This window comes from Gracilinanus agilis, chromosome 2, assembly GCF_016433145.1.
Source record: "Gracilinanus agilis isolate LMUSP501 chromosome 2, AgileGrace, whole genome shotgun sequence".
In the NCBI taxonomy this organism is placed as follows: Eukaryota; Metazoa; Chordata; class Mammalia; order Didelphimorphia; family Didelphidae; genus Gracilinanus; species Gracilinanus agilis.
Genome location: NC_058131.1, coordinates 63,823,167 through 63,850,552, shown reverse-complemented (window position 1 = coordinate 63,850,552; position 27,386 = coordinate 63,823,167). Strand labels below are relative to the sequence as shown.

Here is a 27,386-nt window from a genome sequence, read left to right as displayed (position 1 = left end):
CTGGAAAGGGGGCGGTAGGCCAAAAAAGTTTGGGAACCACTGTTGTAGACTAAAGACATTTTAAAATTTCGAACTTTAGGATATAGAATCAAACTACTGAAGCAAAGTGTTGTAACTCTACTATTCAAAACTAATAATATGCTCTATCTCTTTGAGTACTTTAGGTTTGCTCTTCTAAATTAAAAAAAATTATTCGTACAGTGTTCGATTTATGTATTTAAATGATCACTAGTGTTCTCCTCTTTCCATTTTTTGCTCCAGGAAGAGTAATTAAATCATTTTGTACCAGGCTAATGAAGGGCACACCAATCATTTGGCCTAAGGTTCCATTCATCATCTAAGAAAATAACCCTCCTTTGCTACCACTCCCATGTATGTGTTGTTTTCTTCTATTAGAATGTAAACTCCTTGAAGGTAGGTACCGTCTTACTTTTTGTGTTTGTATTATCATTGTTTAGCAGGGTGCTTGGCACCTTTCCTTCCTTTCTCCCTCCTCCTCACTTCCTTGCTTTCTCCCTTCTTGCTTCCCTCCTCCCTCCCTTCCTTCCTCTCTCCCTTGCTTCCTTCCTGAAGCCTTAATTTACATAGTTCCAAGCCAATATTAGTAAAGTTTGATCCTTTAGTTATTTTCATCTCTTAGGATGGAGGAGAAAGAATTGTTGTACTTTTTTGCTTCTTAGCCTGTATATTGAAATCAAATCAGTATTTGTCAGTATCAGCAGTATGGAAAAGGGGTGACAAAGTGTTAAGATGTGATTAGCTTAGTGGAGGAAAGGGTGCAGTGTTGGAATCTGTATCAAACAGGGCTAATCTACTCCCATCCCCAATTGTATTGTGAACTGTGGGGATTTTGAAAAATTCTTTCTAATGAACAGTTAAAGACTTAAAAAAAAGTGCATGTTGAATTCCCCCAATGTAAGGGCAGGAATTGGGATTGAAAGGGAAACTGTGAGCCAGGTATTATACCACTAGAGAAATCAGAAAGAGAGATCTGGAGGCTTGTAGATAGCAACCATTAGAATCAGGCTGGATTCTGGATCTCTGGAGAGAGAGAGCTTCCAAGGAGGAGAGGTTGCTGAAGAAAGAGGAACTGCCTGGAAATGCTCCTGAGGAGCAGGGATAGTGTTAGACACAAAATCTGCAAGACTTGAATTCTAATCCTGTCAGATAATTGCTAGCTGTATGATCCCAGGAAAGTCACTTAAACTTCCTCAGCCTTATTTTCCTCATCTGTTAAGTGGGGTTAGCAACAGCATCTGCCTTTGTTGTGAGGATCAATTAGATAATGTCTGTAAAGGGCTTTCCTGCTATATAAGTGCTGCTATTATTATTATTTATTATTATCTCACAGATACAGCATGTTAAGGGAAGGGCCTGGCATGAGCCAAGCAGCTTGCAGTACTAGGGAAGGTGGCCAGAGATGCCACATATTTTGAGGGGGAGTTAGGTTTCTGTCTGTCCAAGAACAGAGCGTTTTTAGAATCAAGTGTTAAACATTTACCAGCATATCCCTGATGGGAGGGTAAACTTGTTAATCTGCTTTTCATTTTTAGGGATTCAATCAAAATTCTCATTTCAAGCAGCCCTAAAGCAAATTTTAACAAGGAAATCAATTCAGAATCCCTTAGCTTCTACTTTCCCTGGGATGCCCTTTGACCCAGCTGATTTCAGTTAAAACCCAGTCCTAGAATCTGATCAGGCATAACCAGAAGACTGTGCAGAGAAGAAGATGTGGAAGAAGACTTCCCAACTGCCCAAGGTCCTGATTGTAGGGGTCCTGTGCCTCCTAATTTCAGCCCAAGGTGAGAAGTTTTGCCAGGCTGATCCAGAATGGGAGATGATTTCTAGGGGAAAGTAGGACACTATGAGGCTTGTGGGTTATTTATTTTCTCTTGTTGCCCTCACAGACTGGTTGGGTGGGCTGGGGATGAGTGATTATAGTTAGCTTTATTTCAAGGGGACAGAACTGGGTTTGCTTAATAAGAAATTGATGCCCTCTTTACACATTCTTCCATCAGTGAGATTCACTCCAGGAAACATCTAATTTAACAACAATAACTTAAGTGTCAAGCCTGTGCTAGGCACTGGTAATACAAAGATAAAGGTGACAAGGAGCTTATAATCCACTGAACATATGTAAGTATATCCATAATATGAAAAGCACGAATGTGAGGTAGTTTGGAGAAGGTGGGCACTAGCAACTAGGGAGATCAGGGAAGGTTTTATGTAAGATGTAACACCTGAATGAAGGAAACCATGGATTTTGAGAGTCAGAGATAAGAAGGGAGACACCATATCATGTGAGCTGGATAATAAGCACCCCAATATGGCTAGATAGCACAGTATGTGAAGGGGAGAATATAGGAGGACATTAAAAGGAAGAAGGGACCAGGTTTTGAAGAGCTCTAAATGACAGAGGGTTTATATTTGACTCTAGACAGGTAATGGGAGCCATTGAAGTTGACCAAGTGTGTAGGACTATGGGGGTGACATGGTCAGACCTGGGCTTTAAAAATATCACTTTGGTGACTGTGTGGACAATGTATTGGAATGCAGATGGGCATGAGCCTATTGCTATAGTCCATGTAAAAGATGCCCAGAGTTGGGACTAAGATGAGAGCCATGTGAGGGGAGAGAAGGGGAGGTTGTGGAGGCAAAAAGGATCAGATTTGTCAACTTAGTGGATTTGTGGGATGAGTGAAAATGAGCAGTTGAGGTGAGCACTGAGTTTGTGAACTTGGGTGATTGGAAGATAGTAGTATCCTCCCCTATAATAGAAAAGATTGGAAGAGAGGAGAATCTGGGGAGAAAGGTAATGAGTTCTGTTTTGTCATGTTGAGTTTGAGATGTCTTTAGGACATTTGCTTCAAAATGTCCTAGATGCAGTTTGTGAAGTTAGAATGAAGGTCAAGAGAGAAATCATGGCTGGCTATGTAGATCTGAGGAACACTGGCATAGAGAAGATACTTGAACCTGTAAGACCTGATAAGGTCATCAAAAGTGAGAGAGAGTAGAAAAGAGAACAAGGACCAGATATGACACTGATGATGAATGGATAAAGGAGACTGAGGAGATACAGCCAGATAAGGAGGAGACTCAGGAAAGAATAATTTCATCAAAACCCAGAAAGGAAAAAGAATCCAGTGAGGAGATCATGGTCAATAGGGCCAAATGCCACAGTGGGATGAAGACTGAGAAGAGGCCATTCCCTTTGGCCATTAAGAGACCATTGGTACAGATAGAAAGTGAAGTGAGCAGAACTAGAAGAATATTGTGCACAGTTACAGCAATATTATATGATGAACAAACGTGAATGATCTAGCTATTCTCAGCAATAGACTGATCTAAGAATCTCCAAGGATTCAGGATGAAAAATACCATCTGCCTCCAGGGAAAGAGCTGTTGGATCTGAATGCAGACCAAAACTTACTATATTTCACTTTCTTCATTTTTTTGTTAGAAAACTCTTATACAAAATGACTAATATGGAAAGTTGTTTTACATGATTACATGTGTACAATCCATATCAGATTGCTTACTTACTATCTTAGGGAGGGGAGAATCAGAGGAAGGGAGGGAGGAAGAGAATTTAGAACTCAAAGTTAAAAAAAAAAAGATCTCAGTTGAATTATGAGATTGGATGCCAGATCACAAGAAAGTGAGAGGAGAGGAAGGCACCAAGTACATAAATAGCCTTTTCAAAAAATTTGACTGAATAACCCAGATTGAATCACCTGCTAGCACTGGGAGGGAGAAATGAAAGGGAGGGAGAGAGATAAGTTTGATCATAAAACTTAGAAAAACTTGTATGGAAATTTGTTATTGCATGTAATTGGTAAAAAAAAATGTAAAAATATTTTTAAAAAACAGTTTAACTGGGCAGCTGGGTAGCTCAGTGAATTGAGAGCCAGGCCTAGAGACAGGAGGTCCTAGGTTCAAATCTGGCCTCAGACACTTCCCAGTTGTATGACCCTGGGCAAGTCACTTGACCCCCATTGCCCACCCTTACCTCTCTTCCACCTAGCAACCAGTACACAGAAGTTAAGGGTTTAAAAAATTTAAAAAAAAAACAGTTTAACTGAGTAAGGGAGGTGAAATATATGATTATATTTGGCAGAGATAAGGGGATAATCATTTTTAGGTGAGGAGTCTTTGGAAATAATAGAAATTGGACCTGGGTGTGAGGAAAATAGGGATCATAGGATCATACATTTAAGCTGTAAGGGCCTCTAGAAACCATCTAGTCTAAACTTCTTATTTTACAGATGAATAAACTGAGGCTCAGGGAAAATAAATGACTTGACCAAGGCCACATAATAAGTAAGTAGCAGAAGTGGGATTTGAGGGGGCAACTGGGTAGGTCAGTGGATTGAGAGCCAGGCCTAGAGATGGGAGGTCTTAGGTTCAAATGTGGCCTCAGATACTTCCCAGCTATGTGACCCGGGGCAAGTCACTTGACCCCCATTGCCTACCCCTTACCACTCTTCTGCCTTGGAGCCAATACACAGTATTGACTCCAAGAGGGAAGGTAAGGGTTATTAAAAAAAAAAAAAAAAAAAGAGAGAGAGATTTGATTTGATTTGAGCTCAGGTCTTTCTGACTTCACGCCTAGAATTCTTTGCACTGTTTTAGTGACTTGCTTCTTGATTTTCAACCTCAAAGCCTTGCTATCATAGAGAAGAGAACAAAAAGTAATGACCTGTATTTCAGTACATCCCCATGTACTTTGTATTTTTTTAGAGTTCTTTTAGCTAGAGAAGGTTGACAGGCTTTCAGAGGTGCTGGGCTGAGATGTTAGTACTTATATTTTTGGTCTATGAAATCCTTCTATAAGCTCCTTAACCTGGGGCTGCAAACTGTTTTTCAAAGAATATTTTGAAGACCATTTCATTTGAATTGCTTTCCTTTGCAATCCTTTAAATCTTACCTTATGCATTTGAAAACATGATTCTGAGAAAAGGTCCCTCGGCTTTGGCTTCATAACACCCAGAAAGGTTAGGAACCCCTGATCTAGTGTGGAAGAGAGAAGAGTGACCATAGAACATTGTGCAGGGCAGCCTATTGCTTTTGGATCAAAGGATTTCAGGCTTGAAGAGTCCCTAAAGATCATCAAGGTCAGTCACCTCCTTTTAGACAAGAGAGAAATAGGCTTGAGGATTGGAGATGATTTGCCAAAATTCCCAAAGGCACTATGTGCAAGGGCTGGGATTCCAACCCTCCTTCTCTGATCCCAAAGCCAGCATACTGTCTCCAACCTTGGCTCCTCCTAATACCCCTTATATTCTCCAGCCTAATAAAATGACTTCACTCCCCTGCCCCTGCCACCTTCTTGTCCAATTCCCTCTCATCTCTCTTCTTTTGTTCATATCTCTTCCCTTTCCAAGGTAGTGAGGGGATATAGTGGATATAGTACTGGGCCTAGAGTAAGGAAGACATCTTCCTGAGTTCAAATATACCCTCAGATTCTTACCATGTGACTCTGAACAAGTCATTCACCTTGTTTGCCTCAGTTTCCTCATCTGTCACATGAGCTGCAGAAGGAATTGTGGATCATGAAAAGTCACACATGACTGAAATGACTGAACAACTTCCCTTTCTAGTCCATCCTATATACAGGGGCTAAAGGGATATTTTCCCTTTATTCTTAGGATAGGCTTCTCTTAGTCTCTCTCTTGTTTCTCTTGTTTCAACAACCAATTTACATGCTACTGCCTTCAGAAATTTTCCAATTATCCTCAGATTTTTTCTTTCTTTTTCTAATTTCAGTTTTTATTGATAGGTTTTGTTTTTAGATATTCATTTCTTTCTAGAACCATTCTTTATAACAAAATATTTTAAAGAGGAAAATCAGTTTAATAAAACTAGCCAACATGTCATGGTATATCTGAGGTTTTGTACCCATGAAAGAAGAGAGACTCATCAGGTTTTTCTAACACTTTTCCTGAATCTTTTCTTTGCAATTATCTGAATTCTCTCTTGTAGCTCCCCCTACTTTTTGTAGAGGAAGGGGTAGGGCATATGTCTTTCTCCCTTATTAGAATTCAAATTCCCAGAGCAGGGCCTGGATCATTTTTATCCCCAACTCAGAGCTGAAGGCCTCGCCTCTATCAAGTGCTAATGAAATATTTGTTCAATTAAATAATCTCTATGAACTCTGGCACTGACTTTGACTTTGTGCCTTCTTAAGCTAATTGGGAGTGGGATTGCTAGGGAGCAGTACATTGGCTGGGACTCAGAATCCCAAAGCTAGACAGTTCTTGAGGCAGTATCAGAACTATCTAAAGGTACAATGGCTTTTCTCTGGAGTAAGCTTCCCATCACCAGAGATCTTTAAGGGAAGCGATGACCACATTTCAATGACACTGTAGAGGGGATTCCTACTCTGGAATGGATTGGAAGGATGGCCTCTGAGGTCCACCCATTCTAAGACTTTGTAAGGGCTCAGGCCATGGGGTAAGGTTGCTCAGGTTGTCTGGGTTCAGGAGCTCCAGTTGAGGGAAGGTGGTTAGGACTTTTTATCTCTACAAGTCACTTTTTTGGAAACATTTAACTTTATTTTTTTAATGAACAAAAGTAGATTTTTTTCTCCCTCCCTTCCCATCCCAAACACATTGAAAAAAATAAAAAACAAAGCCCTTGTAATAAATATACATAGTCAAGCAGAATAAATTTATAAATTGGCCATATCCAAAGAAAGTATCTTCTTCTGCACTCTAAGTCATCACCTGTCTATTAGGAATTAAGTAAAATGCTCCATCATCGGTCATCTGGAATCTGGTTGGTCAGAGCACTGATTAGAGTTAAGCCTTTTGGAGTTGGGTTTTATATACATTTTTACAAGTTAGGGGAGTGTTTTTAAGACTGATCCTGTATTAATTTCTTTATCTTCCCTTTGAGAAGGCAGAAATAGAAGGAGACCTGCATTCCTATACAAGGAAAAAGTGGTGGATTGGGATAGGGAGAGAGGGATATTTAGACATCTCCAGCAATTCCTGGCCCTTTGTCTGTCCCTGAGGATTTTATTTGTTTTTGTTCCAGGGCACAAGGCTGATGACTTCATCAGGAACACCAAGAATGGAAAAGTCGAAGGGACTCAAATCACCATCAAGGAGCTTGCCAAAAATGTCAATATTTTCTTGGGAATCCCCTTTGCCAAACCCCCCATTGGAGCTCTGAGGTTTTCTCCTCCACAACCCCTGGATTCATGGAGTGATGTGAGAAATGCAACTTCTTATCCACCCATGTAAGTAGCTTCCTTTTACACTTCCCTTGCCAAATGGGCACAAGATCTTGTCTTATCTAAACTTTGTATCTTCCCCAATGCAAAGAGCATAGTTCTCTGTGGACATTTGAAAAATGGCTCTTGAAGGAATGAACGTCTGTCCCTTTCTAGTACTATGGAGCCTCGGAGAATTGCAGAATGATAATTATCCACATTTATATAGGACTTAAGAGTTCCAGAGCAATGCTGTGAATTAGTTAGTACCAATATTTCTACAAGGAAAACTAAAGTTAAGAGAGATTAAATGTCTCACCTGAGGTCACAAAGCCAGTAAATTACAGAGCCCAGATTCACTGATTCATAAAGATTAGAGTAGAAGGAGGTCAGAGAGACCATAAGCTCAACATTTTTGTGTGTTTTTTAAAAAGATTTAAGGATGCCTTAGTTTAAATATATATATATATATATATATATATATATATATATATATATATATATATATATATATATAAAACTTACCTCTCTCCTGCCTTAGAACTGATAGTAGAACTAGTATATAAATGCTAGCTCTCATTATTAGCAAAAGTCAGAATATCCAGTCATATACATGTCTCATTTCCTCCTACACACCCCTTCCTCTATTCCCCTTACCATGGGATCTTCCTTTGGGACAAAGACCATTCAGTGGACCAAAGGACCTATATCTGACAGCGCATACAACATTCTGCACCCCTAGTCCTCCACCCCCACCTCCTCTCCCTATTGAGGGGAGGGAGGGAGGTTTCAACATATGTTCTTTGGAGCTAGTGTTCTTTGCCACATTGGATCTGAGTCTGGCTGCCCTACAGGATTATTTTCGTTTGGATAATCATTGTATATATTATTCTCCTGGTTCTGGTCACTTCCCCCTGCATCACTATCCAGGATTCTCCAAAATTATCTTTCATCATTTCTTACACTGCAATGACATTCTATGAATTCATATACCACAATTAGTCCAGATATTCTGAGTATCAGTCTGGTTTCCATTTTGCTACTATCAAATACAATACTGCCAGCAGTTTCCCAGGGCAGCTTGGTGGCACAGGGGACACTTATTAGCCATGGGACTCTAGACAAGTCACTTCACCCTGTTTGCCTCAGTTTCCTCGTCTGTAAAATTAATTGGGGAAGGAAATGTCAAATTGCTCCAGTATCTTTGCCAAGAAAGCCCCAAATGAGGTCAGAGAGTCTGAAATAACTTGATAACAATGACAACATCAAAAAAGCAATTTACTGGCATATATTGGGTAACCCAAGATTTTAGCACCATTTAAGTTTTAATACATCCTGAGTGCCCAGACCCTTCTTTTTATAGTTGAGGAACCTGAGACCAAGAGAAGTTAAATAATTTATTTGGGGCAGCTAGGTAGCTCAGTGGATAGAGTGCCAGGCCTAGAATTGAGAGGACTTGGCCTCCACTGCCTAGTCCTAGAGCTTTTTTGTCTTAAAAGGTAAGAGTTTAGGGGGCAGCTGGGTAGCTCAGTGGATTGAGAACCAGGCCTAGAGACGGGAGGTCCTAGGTTCAAATCCGGCCTCAGACACTTCCCAGCTGTGTGACCCTGGGCAAGTCACTTGACCCCCATTGCCCACCCTTACCATTCTTCCACTTAGGAGCCAATACACAGAAGTTAAGGGTTTAAAAAAAAGGTAACTTTTTCAAGATTGGCTTAGACTCAGGCGCTAACATTACATCTATTGTGTTTAAATAATAATAATAAGAATTAAATATCATATATAGTATAATAAAATATATAATAAGTAATAAAAAATAATGCATTTCAATGTCAGCAAAGTGCTTTCCACATAGTAATTCATTTGTCCTTTCCACTGTACTACATTGCCTTCCTCTACAAACAGTTCTCAGAAACTCACAGTTTTGTGGAGAGCTGGAAGGAACCTTAGAGATCCTGTAGCTTAACTCCTTCTGATGTAAACTGAGGCCCATTGAGGTTAAGTGATGGACCTGAGATCACACAGTATCAGAACCAAGGTTCAAAACCAGGTGTTCTGACTTTTACTGTTAACAAGGACTAGCATTTATATATTAGGTAATTTCTTTCTTTTTTTAAATTTAAATACTTACCTTTGTCTTAGAATCAATACTGAGAATCGATTCTAAAGCAGAAGAGGGATAAGGACTAAGCAAGGGGGTTAAGAGATTTGCCCAGAGTCACATAGCTAGAAGTATCTGAGTTCACATTTGAACCCAGGGTCCTATCTTCAGGTCTAGCTCTCAATCCACTGTGCTACGTAGCTGCCCCAGCTAGCATTTATATAATGCTTTCAGGTTTTCAAGGATCTGTGCAAATATTCTCCATTAATCCTCGTCTACACCTTGGGAAGTAGATGTTCTTATTCCCATTTTACATATAAGGAAAACTGAGGTCTGACAGAGATTACCTGACTTGCTCAGGTTGGTAATTACCTGAGCCTGGATTTGACTCCAGGTTCAACCCTCTATCCACTCTACTGCCAAGTTATTTACTTCTACTTTGCCCCAAAGAACTATTTTAGGAGGAAAAAAAAGGGGTGCTTTATAGAGCTATTTTAGGAGGAAGAAAGGGATACTTTGTGCATTATATGAGTGACAAGTGCACATGCTGAACCTTATTCTGCACCATTAACTTACCAACAGGTTCTGGCAGTTCTCAAAGTGTGGTCTGGGCATCCTTTCAAATGGTTCATGAGGTGAAAACTATTTTTATAATAGTATCAAGATGTTTTCATTTCCAATATGGTAATCATCAATAGATCTAACTCTTAAACAATTGCTTTTGGGGGGATCCTCAATAATTTCTTTTTAAAAAAAAATAATTAATTAGTTACTTTAGAATCTTTTCCCATGGTTACAGGATTCATGTTCTTTCCCTCCCCTCTTCCTCCCCACCTCCCCACCCCGAGCCAACAAGCAATTCCACTGGGTTATACATGTATCACTCAATAATTTCTATTAGAATAAAGGGTGCCTGACATCAAAAAAAACCTCTGAGAATCCTCATTCTAGGAGAACAAAGATAGAGAAACAGAAAGTGTGGCATAAAGAGTCCTGCCTGGGAGCTAGAAGGACCAGATCCATCTTGGGTGTCCCACTAACTGGACGTCCTCAGCGCCTGCATCAATTACAGGGGTTTGGACTAGAGGGCCTCTGAGCTCTGTTTGGAGTCCAAAATACGATCCCAAGCCCACTTCTATGACTTTTTTAAACCCTTAGTTTATGTCCTACTAAAAACTCTGTGCCAGAAGGGCAAGGGCTGGGCAAACAAGGTTAAGTGCCCTGTCCAGGATCACCCAGCTAGGAAGTGCCCAAGGCCAGATTTGAACCCTAGAATGTAATCTCAATCAAACTAACTTTCTTATGTGGTTATACTGGCTTTTCTCAAAGAGAAATTCTAGCTTTTTGCCTTATTGGAATTTGATTACGGCCTCTTGATAGGAGGCTTCCAGCTGCTTCCAAGCCTATAGGAGCAAAACAGAACCTCTGGCAGGTGTTACTGACCTGGAAAGGCTTTGACTGGGTGCCTTACGGTCAGTGGTCTGACCTCAGCACCCACCTCGGTCAGTTTGCAGAGCTTGTGCAATCAGCGTGGCCCCAGGTGAGTTAATTTTTTTAGCGACAGTCACTTGGATGGAGCATTAGCCTGCTCATTCACGGAAGGGGTCAGATCTCTGTCGGGAGGAGGAGTGCTCACGTGGACTTGCTCCCTACTAGCAGGGAGATGTGGATAAATGTACTCGTTCTTTCCAGGCCTCAGGGTCTCAGTCTGTATTCTATATTTGCCCGGCCCACCTCAGATCTTTTTTGAAAATCAAAGGAGATGTTGGGAAATAATAACAATAGCTTACATTTATAGAACTCCCAATTATGTGTCAGCGTTATTCAATATCTTGTTTGATCTTCAAAATGCTGGGAGGTAGGAGCTATTATTCTTCTCATTTTACAGATAAAGAAATTGGGGCAAATAAAAACTAAGTGACTTCCCCAGGGTCATGTAGCTAGGAAGTATCTGAGACTGGATTTGAACTCAGTTCAAATCCAGGATCAATGCTCTATCCACCTACCTGCCACAAAGGAAAGCAGTTAGCAAACCATTATGAGGGCTAACCCATAACAAAGTTTAGCTATTATTAACTATTATTATTATTAATAAAAATATAACAATAAATAATATCAATATATCACTTTGAAATTATAAAGCACTTTACATAAATTATCACATTTGATTCTTGCAACAACCCTGAGAGGTAGGTACAATTTTTAGCTTCATTTTACAGATGAAGAAACTGAGGCTGAGTTAGAGTAGGTGACTTGCCCAGAGTCATGCAGTGAATGAGTGTCAGAGACTGGAGAGATAAGTATCTAAGACTGGAGTGAACTCAGATCTGCCTGACTCTAGGTGCAAAACTTACCCAATGTACTAAAGATCTCATCTTTTTTTCTATGGAGCTCAGATAGTCAGACAGTTAGGAGAAAAGTTGCCATTCAGTGTATTATTTTTTATATGCAATATTTTTTGGAATCTATATTTGATTGGTTATTGCCTCAAGGAGAGGGAGAGGAGGAAGAAGAGAGAATTTGTCACTCAAAAATTTTAAAATATATATTTTATTTTACCAATTACATGTAATAACAATTTTCCACACAAGTTTTCTGACATTAGAAGATCCAAATTGTCTCCCTTCTTCCCCTCCCTCCCCCTTCCCAGAGATGGTAAGCAATTTGATCTGGATTTTACATGTATTATCATACAAAACATATTTCCATATTGTTCACTGTTGTAAGAGAATAATCATGTAAAACCAAAACCCCCAAATAAAAACCTAAATAAACTAAAGTGAAAAATCATATGCTTTGATCTGCATTTTGGATTCCAACAGTTCATTTTTTGGAGGTGGATAGCATTCTTTGTTATAAGTCCTTCAGAATCGTGCTGTGGAACTAAAAAAAAATTTTTTTTTAAACCCTTACCTTTCATCTTAGAATCAATATTGTGTTTTGGTTCTAAGGCAGAAGAGCAGTGAGGGCTAGGTAATGAGAGTTAAGTGACTTGCTCAGGGTCACATAGCTAGGAAGTATCTGAGGCTAGATTTGAACTCCCATCTCTAGGCCTGGCTCTCAATCCACTGAGCCACCCAGCTGTCCCCAAGCACACAAAATTTATAAAAAAAGAATGTTAAAAATTGTTCTAGTATAATGGGGAAAAATAAAATATTTAAAATATTTTATGGACTATTGCACCAGTGGATTAAATAACACTTTATAGTTGAATAAATTATTGGGATATAATTTTATCTGCAGGCTACTAATCAATAGTATTTAATCAATACTGAAACCGTTCTTGGTACAAATCCAATAATATGCAAGACAACAAGGATGGTGCATCCATCATTCTGTTTCAACATGATTCTGTTTTCCTTTGCTGGTTTCCTCTATTTTGGAAATGTTTTTGTTCCACGTAGCTTGGAGATCATCACTATTTTGTTGTTTTTGTTATTATCCTTTCCATCCCAGTAAGAACAGTTGGTGAGACCATATTGGAAGTGGAGCTTAACTCCATTTGGAATCCAATATCATCATATCCCTAAATGTAGTGTAGGATCAGAGGGTGCCTTCAGTGATTCTCTTCACGTCCATTCTTTCTGCTGTTTTCCAGGTGTTTGCAGGATGTCAGTATCCTAAGAAAACTGATAAAGGTCCTGAAACTAAACATCCCTGTGACTACCAGTTCTGAAGACTGTTTGTACCTCAATGTCTATGTTCCCGACAACATAAAGGAAGGGACTGGATTACCAGTAAGCCAGATCTCTGTAACTTCCAGCGCTTCCAGAGCATGGGAGTAAAATCCCAGGGCATCAGAGCCAGATGAGGCCTCAGGGTCATCTCCTCCCACTAGTATGGGAGCACTCATCTGCCCTAAGCATCTCTGACAAGTCATCCAGCTTTCTTGAAGGCTCTAAGCTCAGGGAGCTCGGAACCGTTCATGACAACCCACCGTACCCTTGGCTGGCAGCTCCCATTGTTAGGAAGTTCTTGCTTCTCTCACTCCTTAGAACTTTGAGAGGTAGTTCTGGGGTCTGGAATTTGCTAAAGGTCAGCATTGCTAAAGGAATAGAGGAAAGTATTGATGAAGTCTGGCCTTTAAAGCACTTCTTCACCTATCATTTCACTGGAGTAGGGAAGAAACTCCTATTGGTGAAGAGATGAACTTCTTCTGTAACTCAGACTCAGAGAGCTACCTGATATACTGAGATGCTAAAGTAATTTATCTGTGGCCCCAGAGCTGATAGGTGGGATGGGGACCGGTACCTTTGTAAAGTGTGTCAGATTGCTTAGTTTCTCCACCTGGAGAGGTAAATGAGCTAACCACATAGCCAACTGGAGCCAGGCACAAATGATCTTGGTATGTTCTGGGGTCTTTCCAGGGCACTTCCTTTACAGAGTATCATAACTCTTTCAGAAGCAGACTCTGCAGTTTTTCTGTGGGAAGCATCAGGTCAACGTGTTAGTCACCATTATATAATTGTCAGAGGCAAGACTTGAACTCAGTTCTTCTCCAGGCTAAGGCTGTCCTTATTTCACTTAAACAAGGTTTCCTCTCTTAAGATCAGTGATAATGGGGACAGCTGGTTGGCTCAGTAAAGAGAGAGTTCTAGAGAAAGGAGCCCCTGGGTTCAAATCTAGTCTCCGACACTCCCTAGCTGTGTGACCCTGGGCAAGTCACTTAACCCCCATTGCCTAGTTCTTACAACTCTTCTGCCTTGCAATACATAATATTGATTCTAAGATGGAGGGTAAGGATTAAAAAAAAAAATCAATGATAATCAACAAAACTGCTCAAATGTCAGCTCGCCCACGAAATCATCTCTGAATCTCAACAAGCCAACATTTAATTTGCCAATGTTTTCCTCTCTGGCTTTCCAAATGGCAGGCTGCCCCCACAGCTTGTACTTGGCTGAAACTTGCTGTGAACTTCTTTGCTGGAGAATTCTGCAGGTGTTTGGTATCAGCCATATAAGAGTGACACAGCACAACCTGATGTATATGTGTGAGTGGTTGACAGATGGCCACACCACTACATTCTGGGGTGAAATGATATGCAAGGACAGATGGCAAAGAGGATGGGCAAATATGCTGGCACAGGGCAAACATTGGTTTGATCACTGAAATGGATTTTCATCAGTTGATTCTTTTTTTCCTTATAAATCAAGTAGCCTATAAGAACCAGCAGAAGGCATAACCTCTGCTAGTAATCTGTTTTGGCTGCTTAGCTTAGCTTTGAGATCAGTTACTGTTTCAGAGAAAAATTCTATGACTACTTATTTATCCCCTCCCCCTCCCTTAAAACCCTTACCATCTGGCTTAGAATAAGTAAAGTATGGGTTCCAAGGCAGAAGAGTGGTAGGGGTTAGGCAGTTGGGGATAAAGTAACTTTCCTGGGATCATACAGTGAGACAGTATCTGAGGCCAGGTTTGAATCCTTTCTTTCCACTGTGCCAGCTAGCTGCCCCACATCATTAATTCATTATTTATTTAGTTTTTTAAACCCTTACCTTCCACCTTAGAATCAATGCTGTGTATTGGTTCCAAGGCAGAAGAGTGGTAAGGGCTAGGCAATGGGGGTTAAGTGACTCGCCCAGGATCACTCAGCTAAGGAACTGAGTGAGACCAGATTTTGAACCCTCTCTTTCTACTGTGCCACCTCACTGCCCCACACTACTCACTTATTGCCTACAGTGCAATCTCTATTGTCTGGTTGGGTCTGTGCCCTTAGAATCCATCCAGGGAGTTGCTTCCTTTTCCTGTTCCAGAGGAATAAGGATCCTTTAGAAGGGATTGCTTTGCTCTTTGTGTATCCATTGGCAGTGGAAGGACCTCAGGGAGCTGATTTGTGCCAGTAAGGTACAAGGGGAATTTTTACTGCCTCCAAAGCAGACCAAGAGGGCTGTTATCTGAAAGAACAGCTCTTACACATGTCCTGGCTACTCTTGATATACAATATCTTGGTAAGAAGTAAATTCCCTCACACTTTGTGCTATGGGTCACAAGGTAACAGGATACTGTGTTTTACTGTTGAGCAAGGGAGCTTCCTGGCCCTGTTTAATGGGATTTGTTCCTGTAAGGAAAATCATGTTTGATTCTTTTTTTTTTCTTTTTAAACTCTTACCTTCTGTCTTAAAATTGATACCAAGTATCGGTTCCAAAGAAGAAGAGTGATAAGGACCAGGCAGTTGGGGTTAAGTGACTTACTCAGAGTCACCCAGCTAGAAAGACCATGTCTGATTCTTGCAGGTGATGGTATGGATCCACGGCGGTGGTCTCATTTTTGGCTCAGCCTCCATGTATGATGGCTCAGTATTGTCTGCATCCCAGAACGTGGTGGTGGTCACTATCCAGTATAGGCTGGGTGTTCTTGGATTCTTTAGGTGAGATTTGACCCCAGTCAAATGTGAGTACAAATGTTTGTCCTGACGAGGTACTAGATTTCTTGTCATCCTTTGTCTTCTCCCCCCCCCCCCCCCAACTAAGCCTACTGTAGTAGAAAAAGCATTGGATTTGTAGCCAGAGGATCTGAGTGCAAAGTATTCTGCTTATGATGTCTTTGACTTCTGTTAAGTCCCTTGTTGAGCCTCAGATCCCTCATTCACAAATTGAGTGAATAGGATTATGCTTCTATGAACCCGGTGCTTTTCTTCAGAATTCTCAATCCTTCTCTAATCCATCTTTCAGCACTGGGGATGAGTATGCACCTGGCAACTGGGGTTACCTGGATCAGGTAGCTGCCTTGCGGTGGGTCCAGGAGAACATCGCCTACTTTGGAGGAGATCCTGGCCGTGTCACCATCTTTGGCGAGTCTGCTGGGGCAATGAGCGTTTCCTCACACGTAGGTGGTAAAGGAACTACCCTGGTCTGGGAGGAGGCTTCTGATAGCCAAATCCAAGATCAAATCACATGGACGGGAGCTTTTTCTTACCACTTTTCTTTTTGTCTCCCTTCTCTGAACCACTGGGGTGATGACTTCTTTCTCTCAGGCTGGTACCTGCCCTTGCCTGCTGTTTGTAAATCCGGCTAAAACCCTTTGCCCCAAGCCTAATTGATTTATCTTAGCCTAGAAGTGGATCCAAACCCTTCTTCCTCTTACTTCATCTGAGACAGAGAATGCATTTGTAAAAGTTGAACAACAACAAAAGGGAAAAGGTAAAAGAAAAGGAACTAAAGGATCAAAATGGTAATAATAACCATGATTCGATGCTTCAGGGGCCCCCAGTTTCATTACTATGGAATCCTTTCTAATTCTGCTCAGAGCCTTTCTGTTGCTGAAAAAGTCATCACTGCAGCAAACTTAGGCAGACATTAAATTCTTTGGTAGGCCTCTAATCAAAGCTTTTCCAGACTGGTTGGACCTAGTAGAATCTTTCACCCCAACGACATATTAATGAAAGAGAGTATTTGAAGATTTGCAAAATTCTTCATATAGGTAAGCTCATTTGATCTTTGCAGTAACCCATTAGCTAAAATAAGAGAGCACCATTTTACAGATGAAAGCACTGTGACCGAGAGAGATTAATCAACTTTCTTAGATCTCATGGGTAGAAAGCATCTGAAGTAAAATTCCATCTCAAGTCCCTTCATACTCCAAGTCCAGCATTCTGTCCACAATACATGTGGGCTCAAACTCAAATAGAAAGGAAGGCATCGATCCATACATAAGGATCTCTGCAAGCCACATAGCGACACCTTTAAAATGAAATGTGATCCATGTTTTATTGAATTTTTATTAATTTTGTTAAATGTTTCCCAATGATACTTTAATCTGGTTCTAGCTCACTCAAGAGGGTTGTAGGCCTTATCTGGTCCTCCAGCAATGCATCCAACCTGCTGTATACCACCCACTGATGTCCTCCTGACTTAGGCTCAAGATGATGATGAGGCATCAGATGAAGATAACAAGGGGAGGATAATAATAGCTGACAGGAGACAGCATGGCAGAGGACTGGGAGTGAGAGGACCTGGGTTCAAATCTTGGCTCTGTGACTTACTAGCTCTGTAGTCTTGAACAAATCATGTCATCTCCCTAAATCACATCTCTTTCCTGCTCTTTTTCCCCCCTCATTATTAGACTGTAAATTCCTTGGGGGCAGACTCTGTCTTGCTTCTGTTTCTCTGTCTCCAGTGCAAAGCACAGTGCTTGACACATACTAAGCATATGTGTGTGTGTGTATAAATATATATAAACCCTTAATTTCTGTCTTAGATCCAATACTATGTATTGGATCCAAGACAGATGACTAGTTAGGACAATGGGATTTAAGTGACTTGCCCAGGGTCACACAGCTAAGAAGCATCTGAGGCCAGATTGGAACATAGAACCTCCAGGCTTGGCTCTCCATCTACTGAGTCACTTAGCTGGCTCTTGATAAATGTATTTTTAAAAAATTATCTGATGTATAAAATGAGAAACATGAACTTAGATGACTTCTAATGTCCCCACAAATTGTAAATCTGTGATCCTGACATGGCATGTTATGGTTTACAAAGCACTTTACAGCTATCATTTCATTTTCTGCTCAGAAAAGCCCAGAGAAGTAGTTAGGGCAAAGTCTAAGGAGGTTGAAATGCATTGAACAGGTACAGACCTCTTATTGTACTTTGTGCCTATACCATCGGCCTAGGCAGCATCTGAAGCTAAGTAGCCCCCATTTCTGTTTGAACTAAGATGTAGGCCTGGCTGTGCCAAAGGGTCAGTAGGTCAGTGTCCTCAAGAAACTGTTGTTTATGACTGTCCTATATTTTTAGCTTAGTGATGTGGCAGGGTACGAGTCCTATCTTTCAGGCTCCTCCGTCTCTCTGCTAAGCCTGGAGTATCCAGGCTTCCATAATTGCTTCCTCCTCTCCTCTGCTGTGGTTTGGTTCCTCAGGTTCTGTCCCCCATGTCCAAAGGCTTGTTCCACAGAGCAATCATGGAGAGTGGTGTGGCCATCCTTCCTGGCATGCTTTCTACCAGCTCCGAAGCAATTATATGCGTAAGTTTCTTGGATTTTGATCTTTACAAACACTCCTCTTTCCTTGAGCTTATTGGCCTCCCAATGCCACGGCCAGTCCCACGGAACTTCAGTGTCTCCTGGGATCATGAAGAGTCAGACATAGCTGGAAAATGACTGAACAACAATAACAATTAGCATTTGTATAGCCCTTTAAGATCCTTTGGAATGCCATTGAATGGTCAAGCAGAAAAGGACTGTAGAGATCATCTGGTCCAACCTCCTCATTTTATAGAGGAGGAAACTGAGGCACAGAGAAGGAAGAAATGATAGTATAGTGGAATTAGTTAGCTGCCTTGGATTCCACTGCTGGCCCTGCTTCTTACTATGCTTGTAGTTTTAAGTAAGTCATTTCCCTTCACTGGGGCCTCAGTGTCCTCCTCTGTAAAAGGAGATTAGACTAGAAGATATCTGAAGTCATTTCTAGCTCCAAATTCAATTTTCTGAAATTTCTAGAACAGTAGGAAGACCTCAAGGGTGCCCATGAACAGGTTAGGTGAAATGTTCTGTGAGCTCCCTTCTCTCTCTGTGGTTCTGTCATTCTGTGACTTACCCAAGGTCACCCAATGAGTTGGTGACTGACCTGGGACCAGAACTGAAGTCTCTGAAGCCAAAGTCAGGGCTCTTTCAACATAGCAGACCAAATTATGCCTCCTTTATAGATATTTGTGTCTTTTCTCCCTGAGTAAATAGTAAACTCCTGGATAGTAGGGACGATTTGTAACCTTTCTCTGCCTGACTTTGCCCCCACTGACTGGTACTGAGCCTGTGCACCCTTAGGCACTCAGACAGACTCCAGCTTGGTCTTCTCCTTGCCATTTCTGCATTGTCACTCATAGAAATGATGTCTTGCTAGTTTACTACTGAATATGATAGAATTTCTTTATTCAAGCATAGACTGAAGATTCTGTTATGAGGCTGCTAACACTTTCTGGGGGCCTCTTTGCAGCTCGTTGCCAATCTGTCTGCTTGTGATAATTGTGGTTCTGCCTCCATAATTGAGTGCTTAAGAAACAAAACTGAAGAGGAGATGCTGGCTATTAGCAAGGTATGTAAGCTAAGATGGAAGGATTACAGAGTCAATAAGAGCTGCCATATTGGCTAGGACAGTGCTGGACACCCATTCCTGACATTCTTTTTTCATTCCCTCTTTTGGTGGAAAATAGGGTGAAGACCTTGAGAATATCACTAGCTATCTGGGTCTCAAATTTCCTTCTGTATAAAAAAAGGGAAATGAATTGTCTCTAACAGTCCTTCCAGATTGAATATTCTATATTCTAAGGCCTCTTCCAGCGTTAATGTTTTACTTTGTAGGATCCTTTCCAATCGTGGCATCCTCTACTTTAAACCTATGGTATTCTTAGCACTGACATTCAATGTTCTAAGTCCCAGTTCTAATATCCTATATTCTATAATTCTTTGGTCTAAATGTTCTTTCCTAACTCTAACATTCTATTCTAATATCCCTTCTCATTTTAATGTGTTAGAGTTCTATGGGTTTGTGGCTTTATGGTCGGGGTTGTGGAAGTATCATGGTGAAACTTTGCTTCAGAAATGTATATTGCCATGTGAAGGACAGATGGCATGGGCTTGGTAGGAAGATTGGGGGCAGGGAGACAATTTAAGAGGCTATTGTAAGGAGGATCATAAAGAAGAAATGAACTAGGAAATGGACAAAGGGGATGAATATTGTGGAAGGAGATGAGACTTTTTCCTTCCTTTTGTTTTTTCTTTAGCCTTTTAAAATAATCCCTGGAGTGGTTGATGGCCAGTTCTTCCCCAAACATCCTGAAGAGCTCTTGGCCACTGGAACATTCCATCATGTCCCCAGCATTATTGGTGTCAACAATCATGAGTATGGTTGGTTCATTCCTATGGTAAATAAGATTCTTGATTTTTCTCTTAACAATTCTCCTGTATGCATGGAATGGGATGACAAAAATAGTTAAGCCCAACTCTTTGTGATTTTGGCATTTTTGCTCTTTATAGAGTCACAGAATTTCAGAGATGGACAGGACCTTTGATAGCTATGGAGTCCAAACCAGAGCTAAATTTCTATAACAAACCTCACAAATGGGTGTCTAGCCTATATTTAAAGACTTCCAAGGAGAGGATACTTGTACCCTTGAGGTGACCCATTCCACTTTTAAACACCAATAACTGTTTAACAGGGTATCTCACTCCATCAAGTCTAAATTTGCCTCTTTTAACATCCATTCATTGTTCTTCATTCTACCTTCCAACCAAATAGAACAAATTTCTTTTTTTAAATTTCCTCTGACACATGACATCTCAGAAAGTACTTAGTTGCCATCTCTGTCTCTGTTTACCCTTCCATACCCTGCCAGATTTTCTTCTCCAGGCTGAATATCCTCCATCCCTTCAACTGATCCCCATGTGGCACCATTATAGTGATTCTCCTCTGGATGTTGTCTAACTTATCTGTTTTCTTCCTAAAATGTAGCTTTCAGAACTCAGAGTGCTCTAGGTATGTTATGACCAAAGCAGAGTTCAAAGGAATTATCCCCTCCTTATTCCTGAAAGTTCTGATTCTCTTAGTGCAACTCAAGATCACATTGCATTTGTTTGTGCCTTGTTGCATTATGCCTTTAGCAAATGCACCCTGTTTTAGGCTTTCCTGGAAGAGTCAGAAGTGATTTCAGACCCTGGCTATTTTTTCCAAGAAATGGATTTTACCTACAGATTTCCTCAGAGAGGCTCAAGACAATTCTAGTTGTTCTTTGGTTAAATATTCTCTACAAGTTTCCTTTATCTTAAAGGCATCATCATACCCATTCGCATTGATGCAGCACTCTATAGTTTACAAAACAACCATCCTCAAGTATTCTCGATGAAGTAGAGGCCTCAAAGACAATCACCCCCATTTTTGTCAATGTGAGAATGGAGGCTCAGGGAAAAGAACCTATATTCCCACAGCAAGTCAGTGTCAGAGACATGCCTAGAGGTCAGGTCTCCCAAATTCTAGGCCAGATCTCTTTCCTAAGGGAGGTATCATTCTTTAGAAGTGAAGACCAAAAAAATAAGCATTCAAACTGACTTCTCCCCCAAAGTTTATTTTGTTCAACTTTGTTCTTTAAAAAAAAAAGAAGTGAAGGCCACTGGGTCTACAGGGATGTTAGATATACTATTAATGCTGAGATAACTATACATCCTTTACCTGTTTGAAGGATTCATGCTTGTGCTATTTCTCATGCTCATGTAGGCAAAGTTGGACTCTTATATGGGTCAGATGAAGAGGAGGCTGTGTGTTTCCTTTCTAATATTAAGGAGCTCTTCAAGTATTTGAGTTATCGAGTGTGTTTTGGGAATTATACCATAAACCCCAAATCTTGTTGAGTATGTCCTGAGCATAGTCCAGTATGTGCTAGGCCATTGGCAGTAAATGCTGGATATTACATTTAGGCCCCATGTTATTCAGTGTGTGCTGGGCATTATTTGAGAGTGATTAACCAAGCCAATGGTGACGGAGCCTTCTTAAAGGGCTTAAAAATGGCTTCTTAGATACAATTAATTTAAAAATGTATAAAGTTCTCGAAGTGTACTCATGGCATACCTTTTCTCTTTTCAAAGGCCTTGGGTATCTCTAAGTTCAAAGAAGAGATGAGTAGAGAAAGCATCAGAGAAATACTTCTAAGCCCACTCATGGTAAGATAGCTATGAAGGTAAACTTACTTTCTTCTTTCATGGTCCTAGACTCATAGTGTCACAGAGTTGGAAGGAATCCTTAGAGATTATCTACTATAATAATGATAAATAATAACTAGAATTTATATACTACTATAAAGTTTGCCAAGTGATTTATTCATTTATTTCATTTGACTTTTTCAACTATCCTGAGAAGTAGAGGCTATTATGGTCCCCATTTTACAAATGAAGAAAATGAGGAAGAAAAGGGTTAAGTGACTTGCTCAGGATCACATAGCTGGTCTAAGGGATTGAGACTAGATTCAGACTCAATTTTTCCTGTCTCCTGATAGCTTAGTGTAGGCTTCTGTGCACTTCTCAATCTAGTGCTATCTTTTCACTGAGGCCTGAGTAACTTCTACACCATGCCCAACAGGTGGTTGCCTTATATCTTCTAGAAGAATTTAACCCCAGAAGAATAGGCCCTGGGGAGGTGGACAAGGATCTGATGGGACCCAAGACTCATGAGCAGCAGCTCAACCTTAAAATCAATAGACATAGATTCCCCAAACAATCATCCCCAGGTAAAATCTCTTCTCTCTTACTTGGTCTCTTCCTGGGTCTCATATAGAATATTTCTCCTGAAATTGTACACGAAATGATGGAAAAGTATTTAGGAAATACTGAGGATCCCAAAGAACTCCGAGCGCAATTCCAGGAGATGATGGGGGACTTAGTCTTTGTTAGTCCTGCCCTCAGAGTGGCCAAACACCATAAGAGTGAGTATGGCTTTGATCCTGTATAGGAACAGGGACAGAAGGTCTCCTCTGGGGGTCATGTGTATTCCCCCACTTCCCCCCCTCAACAGGAGTTTTCTGCCCTTGATTTTAATAGGCTCACCTCAACTTCTTTCCTTCTTCTGCCTCCCTTTTCTTCCCATTGACTTTCATGTTGGGCTTAGTGAAGACTCCCTACAAAAAATAGTAATAGTTATCCACGTTTCTAAAGCACTAAGTGGTTATTAAGTATTTTATATGCATTATCCTTCTGGAAAATGATTTTCTCCATTTCGTAGGTGAAAAATCAGCCTCAGGGAGTAAAAGGATTCCCCCAAGGTCCTATAGTCAGGGCCAGGATTCCACTCCAGGACCTCTTTTTTTGTTGTTTTTTAAACCCTTACTTTCTGTCTTGGAACTGGTACTAGGTATAGGTTCCAAGGCAGAAGAGTGGTAAGGGCTAGGCAATAGGTATTAAGGGACTTGACCAGGGTCACACAGCTAGAAAATGTCTGAGGTCAGATTTGAACTGAGGGCCTCTAATCTCCAAGCCTGACTCTCAGTTGCCTGAGCCATTTAGCTCCTCGCCTCCTTGCCTGTTAGTGCCCAGTTCCCATTGTCCTCCACCCCAAAGGAGGGAATCAGGTCAGGGGCCTATGGCTATGCCCTGGCCCTGTGTTCTAAGTGTCAGTAACAGGGGGCATTTCTCATCTTTGTCTAGATTCTAGCTCTCCAGTCTACTTTTATGAATTTCAGCACCGACCAAGCATGTTTAAGGGCATCAAACCGAATTTTGTGAAAGCAGACCATGGTGATGAGCTGCGTTTTGTCTTTGGAGGACCCCGTAAGTGGTGGAGACTGGAGGGAGGGAGAATCTGTGGCTTGGGTGGGGGGCTGAGAGGGGGAGGAATCTCCGGGGCTGTCCTCCCTGTCAGCCCCTGCCCATCTCTCTTTGACATCCAAGTGAATCTCAATGCCTAATCTTTCCACCAAGCACCTTCACAGAGAGCTACTCATTTGACCTTCATGGCTGCCCTGTGAGAGTTGTCTCGTCCATGTGTATAATCAGAACCATTTTGGAGGGAAGAAAATTGGGACACGGCTATGTCACACAGCTAATAATACTACTAACAGCTGACAGTTTAACGGTGCATATAGATTTGTGAATGGCTTTATTTTGTGCGTGTTATCTCATCTGATCCTCACAACAACCCAGTGAGACAGGGGCTGTTATCCTCATTTTATAGTTTAGGAAACTTGGGCAAACAGAGAATAAGTGACTTGTCCAGGGTCTCACAGTTAATAAATATTAAAGCTGAGATTCATTCCACCTGGGCTTTCCTCCAAGTCTAATGTTCAAAGAAAGACACACAGCCTGCATGTGACTTGGGGCTGCTTCTGCTCCTCTGTGTTAAGATATTGGCCTCAAAGGTCCCCCAACTCACCTTGCTTGTTCAAGTAATGAGGAGAATTGAATCAGGCTCTGGATTTGATTCCATTCAATTTACGTGTTTAAACACATCCTACATGCAAAGCCCTATGTTCAGCTCTGGGGAAGACCCAAAGATAAAACAGTCACAGACTGATTCCTGGAGTTTATTACCCAGAAGAGAAGATGAGGCATAAGCACATATGTCAGTGAACCTGTGACTTACTAATGCCCACATTCTTTCTTCTGTTATAGACCCTAACCTATCATACCATCTCATCCTGCATGATTCTTATGTTTGTGCTTCTACAAATCCTCCACAGAGGATCTACCCAATGTGCTGGAAGCCTTCTTTCCTTCCCTCCCTCCCTCCCTCCCTCCTTCCTTCCCTTCCTTTCCATTATCAGTTTCTCCAATAGTGCATCCACTTGTTGGTGAATGGACAAAATTCTCTCTCCCATTTAGCAGTCTTTGGAGTTAATGCTGGTTTTGTTATTGTGGAGTTTTCAGCTCTGTCCAACTCTTTGCAACTCCATTTGGGGTCTTCTTGGCAAGATACTGAAGTGGTTGGCCATTTCTTTCTCCACTAGTGCATCTACTTGTTGGTCATTGGACAGAAGTCTCACATTTTTGGAGTGCACATTGTTACACGGTCCCAAATTTGTGCTCTTGGAAGCCTCCTGCTTCTATTTCCATCTCCCTGCCATTGTCCTGGCCCCATAGAAGACCAGTTTGTACATTTGTCTGTTTAATGACTTGCCATGGCAATGAATTCATTACTTTATGGCCCAGCTGCTGGTGATGCGTGTGTCTATACCATCCAGTGCAGGGATCTTAAATGACGGACATTGTCTGGGCCTGGGCCCACAAGCAAAGACTGTATAACTACCAGTACTATTATATATTGTGCTATGCTGTTGTAGCTTAGAAAAGCCCTCAGCCACTTGTACCCGCCTGAGGAGGCTTTGAGAAAGGGGCACACATAGCCACCATAACAATAGAATGTGAGAAGTGGTCAGGTGAGACCCTGAATGCTCTGAAAGTTCTAACCAAGGAGAGTTCCTGTCTTTGCCTGAAGAGACCCTGGTGGCTCTCTGAGGTGAGACTTTGTTGTAGTCACACAGGCTCAGTCCTAAGACCAACAGAAACCCTCGGAGGTTTTCCAGTATTGCAGCAACATGCAGAAAATGGCATTTTAGGAACTTGGCTTTGGCAGCCTCAGCAGCAACATCTGGGGAAGTGGAAAAGGGAGACAAGGAAACTAATGTTGACTATTTCCCTCCTGCTCTTAGTTTTAGGTAGAGCAACACCTGAGGAAAAACTATTCAGCCAGAAGATAATGGCCTACTGGGCAAACTTTGCCCGAAATGGGTGAGAATCCCCCTTCCACCAATTCTTTAGGAAGGTTCCCTGGAAGGGACCATTTGCCTTCCTGTTACCCAGGGGTTTTCCCCTAGCAAAGAAATTTTATGATTTATTTATGTTGGTTCAAAGAAAACAAAATTATCTTTGACTGCTTGGGAAAGGTCTGGTGAACAAACACAGCCCTTTCCTCAAGTTCCTGGCCCAAGAAAAGCAAGTAGTCACTTTGGGAGAAACCCAACTCAGCTCACAGCATCGCCCCCGGGCTCTGGGGACCTTTCTTCCTCCCTGAGAAAGAGTGGCATAAGGTCTAGCAGCAAGGATACTGGGCTTGGTCTCAGATGACCCAGATTCAAATCCTGGCTCTGCTGTGTCACACTATGAATCATATCATCTCTCTGGCCTTCTCCCTTAAGGATGCCACCATGCACCACATGAAAGATTAAGCCGGGCTGCTTCGGTGTAGGTGACCAGCTCTTACCTGGGTGGTTGCTGCTGCTTGTGGCTGACTCCTTCCCAGCTTCTCTGGCTGCCCATTCCAGGATGGATGTCTTTTCTTCTTGACCCTCTGTGACTTCTTGTCTGTAGGGACCCAAATGGCGCAGACCTGCTGTACTGGCCAGCCTACAACGAGAATGAAGAGTACTTGCAACTGGGCCTGGAGCTGTCTGTGGGAAGGAACCTGAAGGCAGAAAAAATGGAGTTCTGGCTGAAGAGTTTGCCTCAGAAGAAGAAGGCAGTGATGGACCAGTTGTCCAGAGGGCATGACTCCTAAGCCTAAGACAGCCCTGCTATGGCTGCTGTCGGACAACTTCCCAACGTTTCCTTTGAGCATTTCCTCAATACCTACTAAATACAATGCACTTTGGGTCAGATATTTTGACTCCCAATCATTATTACTGCTGGAGAAGAATTAAACTGCTATTCAAAAGGGACAATAATGAGATACATAATAATATATCTGCATAATAAGGAGATAGAGAGAAGTTTTAGTTTAGTGGATCAAATGCCAGATTCTGAATTAGGAAGTGGTGGGTTCCAGTCCTGTCTTTGACACATCAAAGCTGTGTCATACCAGGCAAGTCACTTAAGCTCTTTGAGTCACTTTCCTCATTCGTTCAATGAAGGAGTTAGACTATATGATTTATAGATCTCTCTGTGGCTCTCTCTCTTCCTCTTTTCTAAACCTTTTCCTTCTATCTTAGGCAATAGGGCTAGGCAATGGGGGTGAAGTGACTTGCCCAGGATCTCTTAGCTAGGAAGTATCTGAGATCAGATTTGAACCCAGGACCTCCCATCTCTTAGCCTGGCTCACAATCTCCTGAGCCACTTAGCTATCCCAGGCATATAGATCTCTTAAAACTCAATTATATTAACCCAAGAGGAAGTAATTTAGTTCATTCTACCTCTAGAAAAGAATCCTTTGTCTCCAGAATTAAAGGGCTTAGAACCAGAAGGGATGTTAAGTCATCAAGTGAGAGCCAGAAGGAGAATGGCTTGACTAGGGCCAGAGAGACAATGAAAAGCCAGGCCCTCTGATTCCAAATCCAACATTCTTTTCAGGAAATGGACTGTTCTGCCTCTGGTGATCTGAGTGAAGAGCAGTATTTCTGTCTTGCTTTAGAGGCCAGCCATCACTCTATATGCCATTTTTTTTTTTTTTGTGAAGAGACAGCACTTTAGGTGGAAAGGGTATGAAGCCTGGAGTCAAAAGACCTGAATTGGCATCCCAGCTTTTCCTCTAATTATGAAGTATTGGGGTAGCATCACAAATAGAGCCATGGACTTGGAGTCCAGAAGACCGGAATTAAAATTCCACCCCAGACTTTCTTACTATCCATGTGACCTGAGGCAAGTCACTTCAGCTTTCTCA

General features: G+C 41.5%; 1 protein-coding gene across 1 annotated transcript; it reads left to right on the top strand.

Annotated features, from left to right (window-relative positions):
- Positions 1 to 1,729: 1,729 nt before the first annotated feature.
- On the top strand, positions 1,730 to 26,420 carry LOC123234657 (cocaine esterase-like). The gene is made up of 13 exons (XM_044660600.1): positions 1,730 to 1,802; positions 7,039 to 7,243; positions 12,916 to 13,054; positions 15,552 to 15,685; positions 15,990 to 16,143; positions 18,179 to 18,283; positions 19,251 to 19,349; positions 20,038 to 20,178; positions 21,893 to 21,967; positions 22,578 to 22,725; positions 23,444 to 23,566; positions 25,444 to 25,522; positions 26,102 to 26,420. The coding sequence occupies exons 1-13, from the start codon at positions 1,730 to 1,732 to the stop codon at positions 26,286 to 26,288; spliced, it is 1,662 nt and encodes a 553-aa protein (XP_044516535.1). The 3' UTR covers positions 26,289 to 26,420.
- Positions 26,421 to 27,386: the final 966 nt, after the last annotated feature.

Coding starts and splice junctions, on each gene's coding strand:
- LOC123234657 (XM_044660600.1), top strand. CDS start 1,730: ATGTGGAAGAAGACTTCCCAACTGCCCAAGGTCCTGATTGTAGGGGTC. Junction 1,803..7,038: donor CCTCCTAATTTCAGCCCAAG/GTGAGAAGTTTT, acceptor TTTTTGTTCCAG/GGCACAAGGCTGATGACTTC. Junction 18,284..19,250: donor GCTCCGAAGCAATTATATGC/GTAAGTTTCTTG, acceptor GCCTCTTTGCAG/CTCGTTGCCAATCTGTCTGC.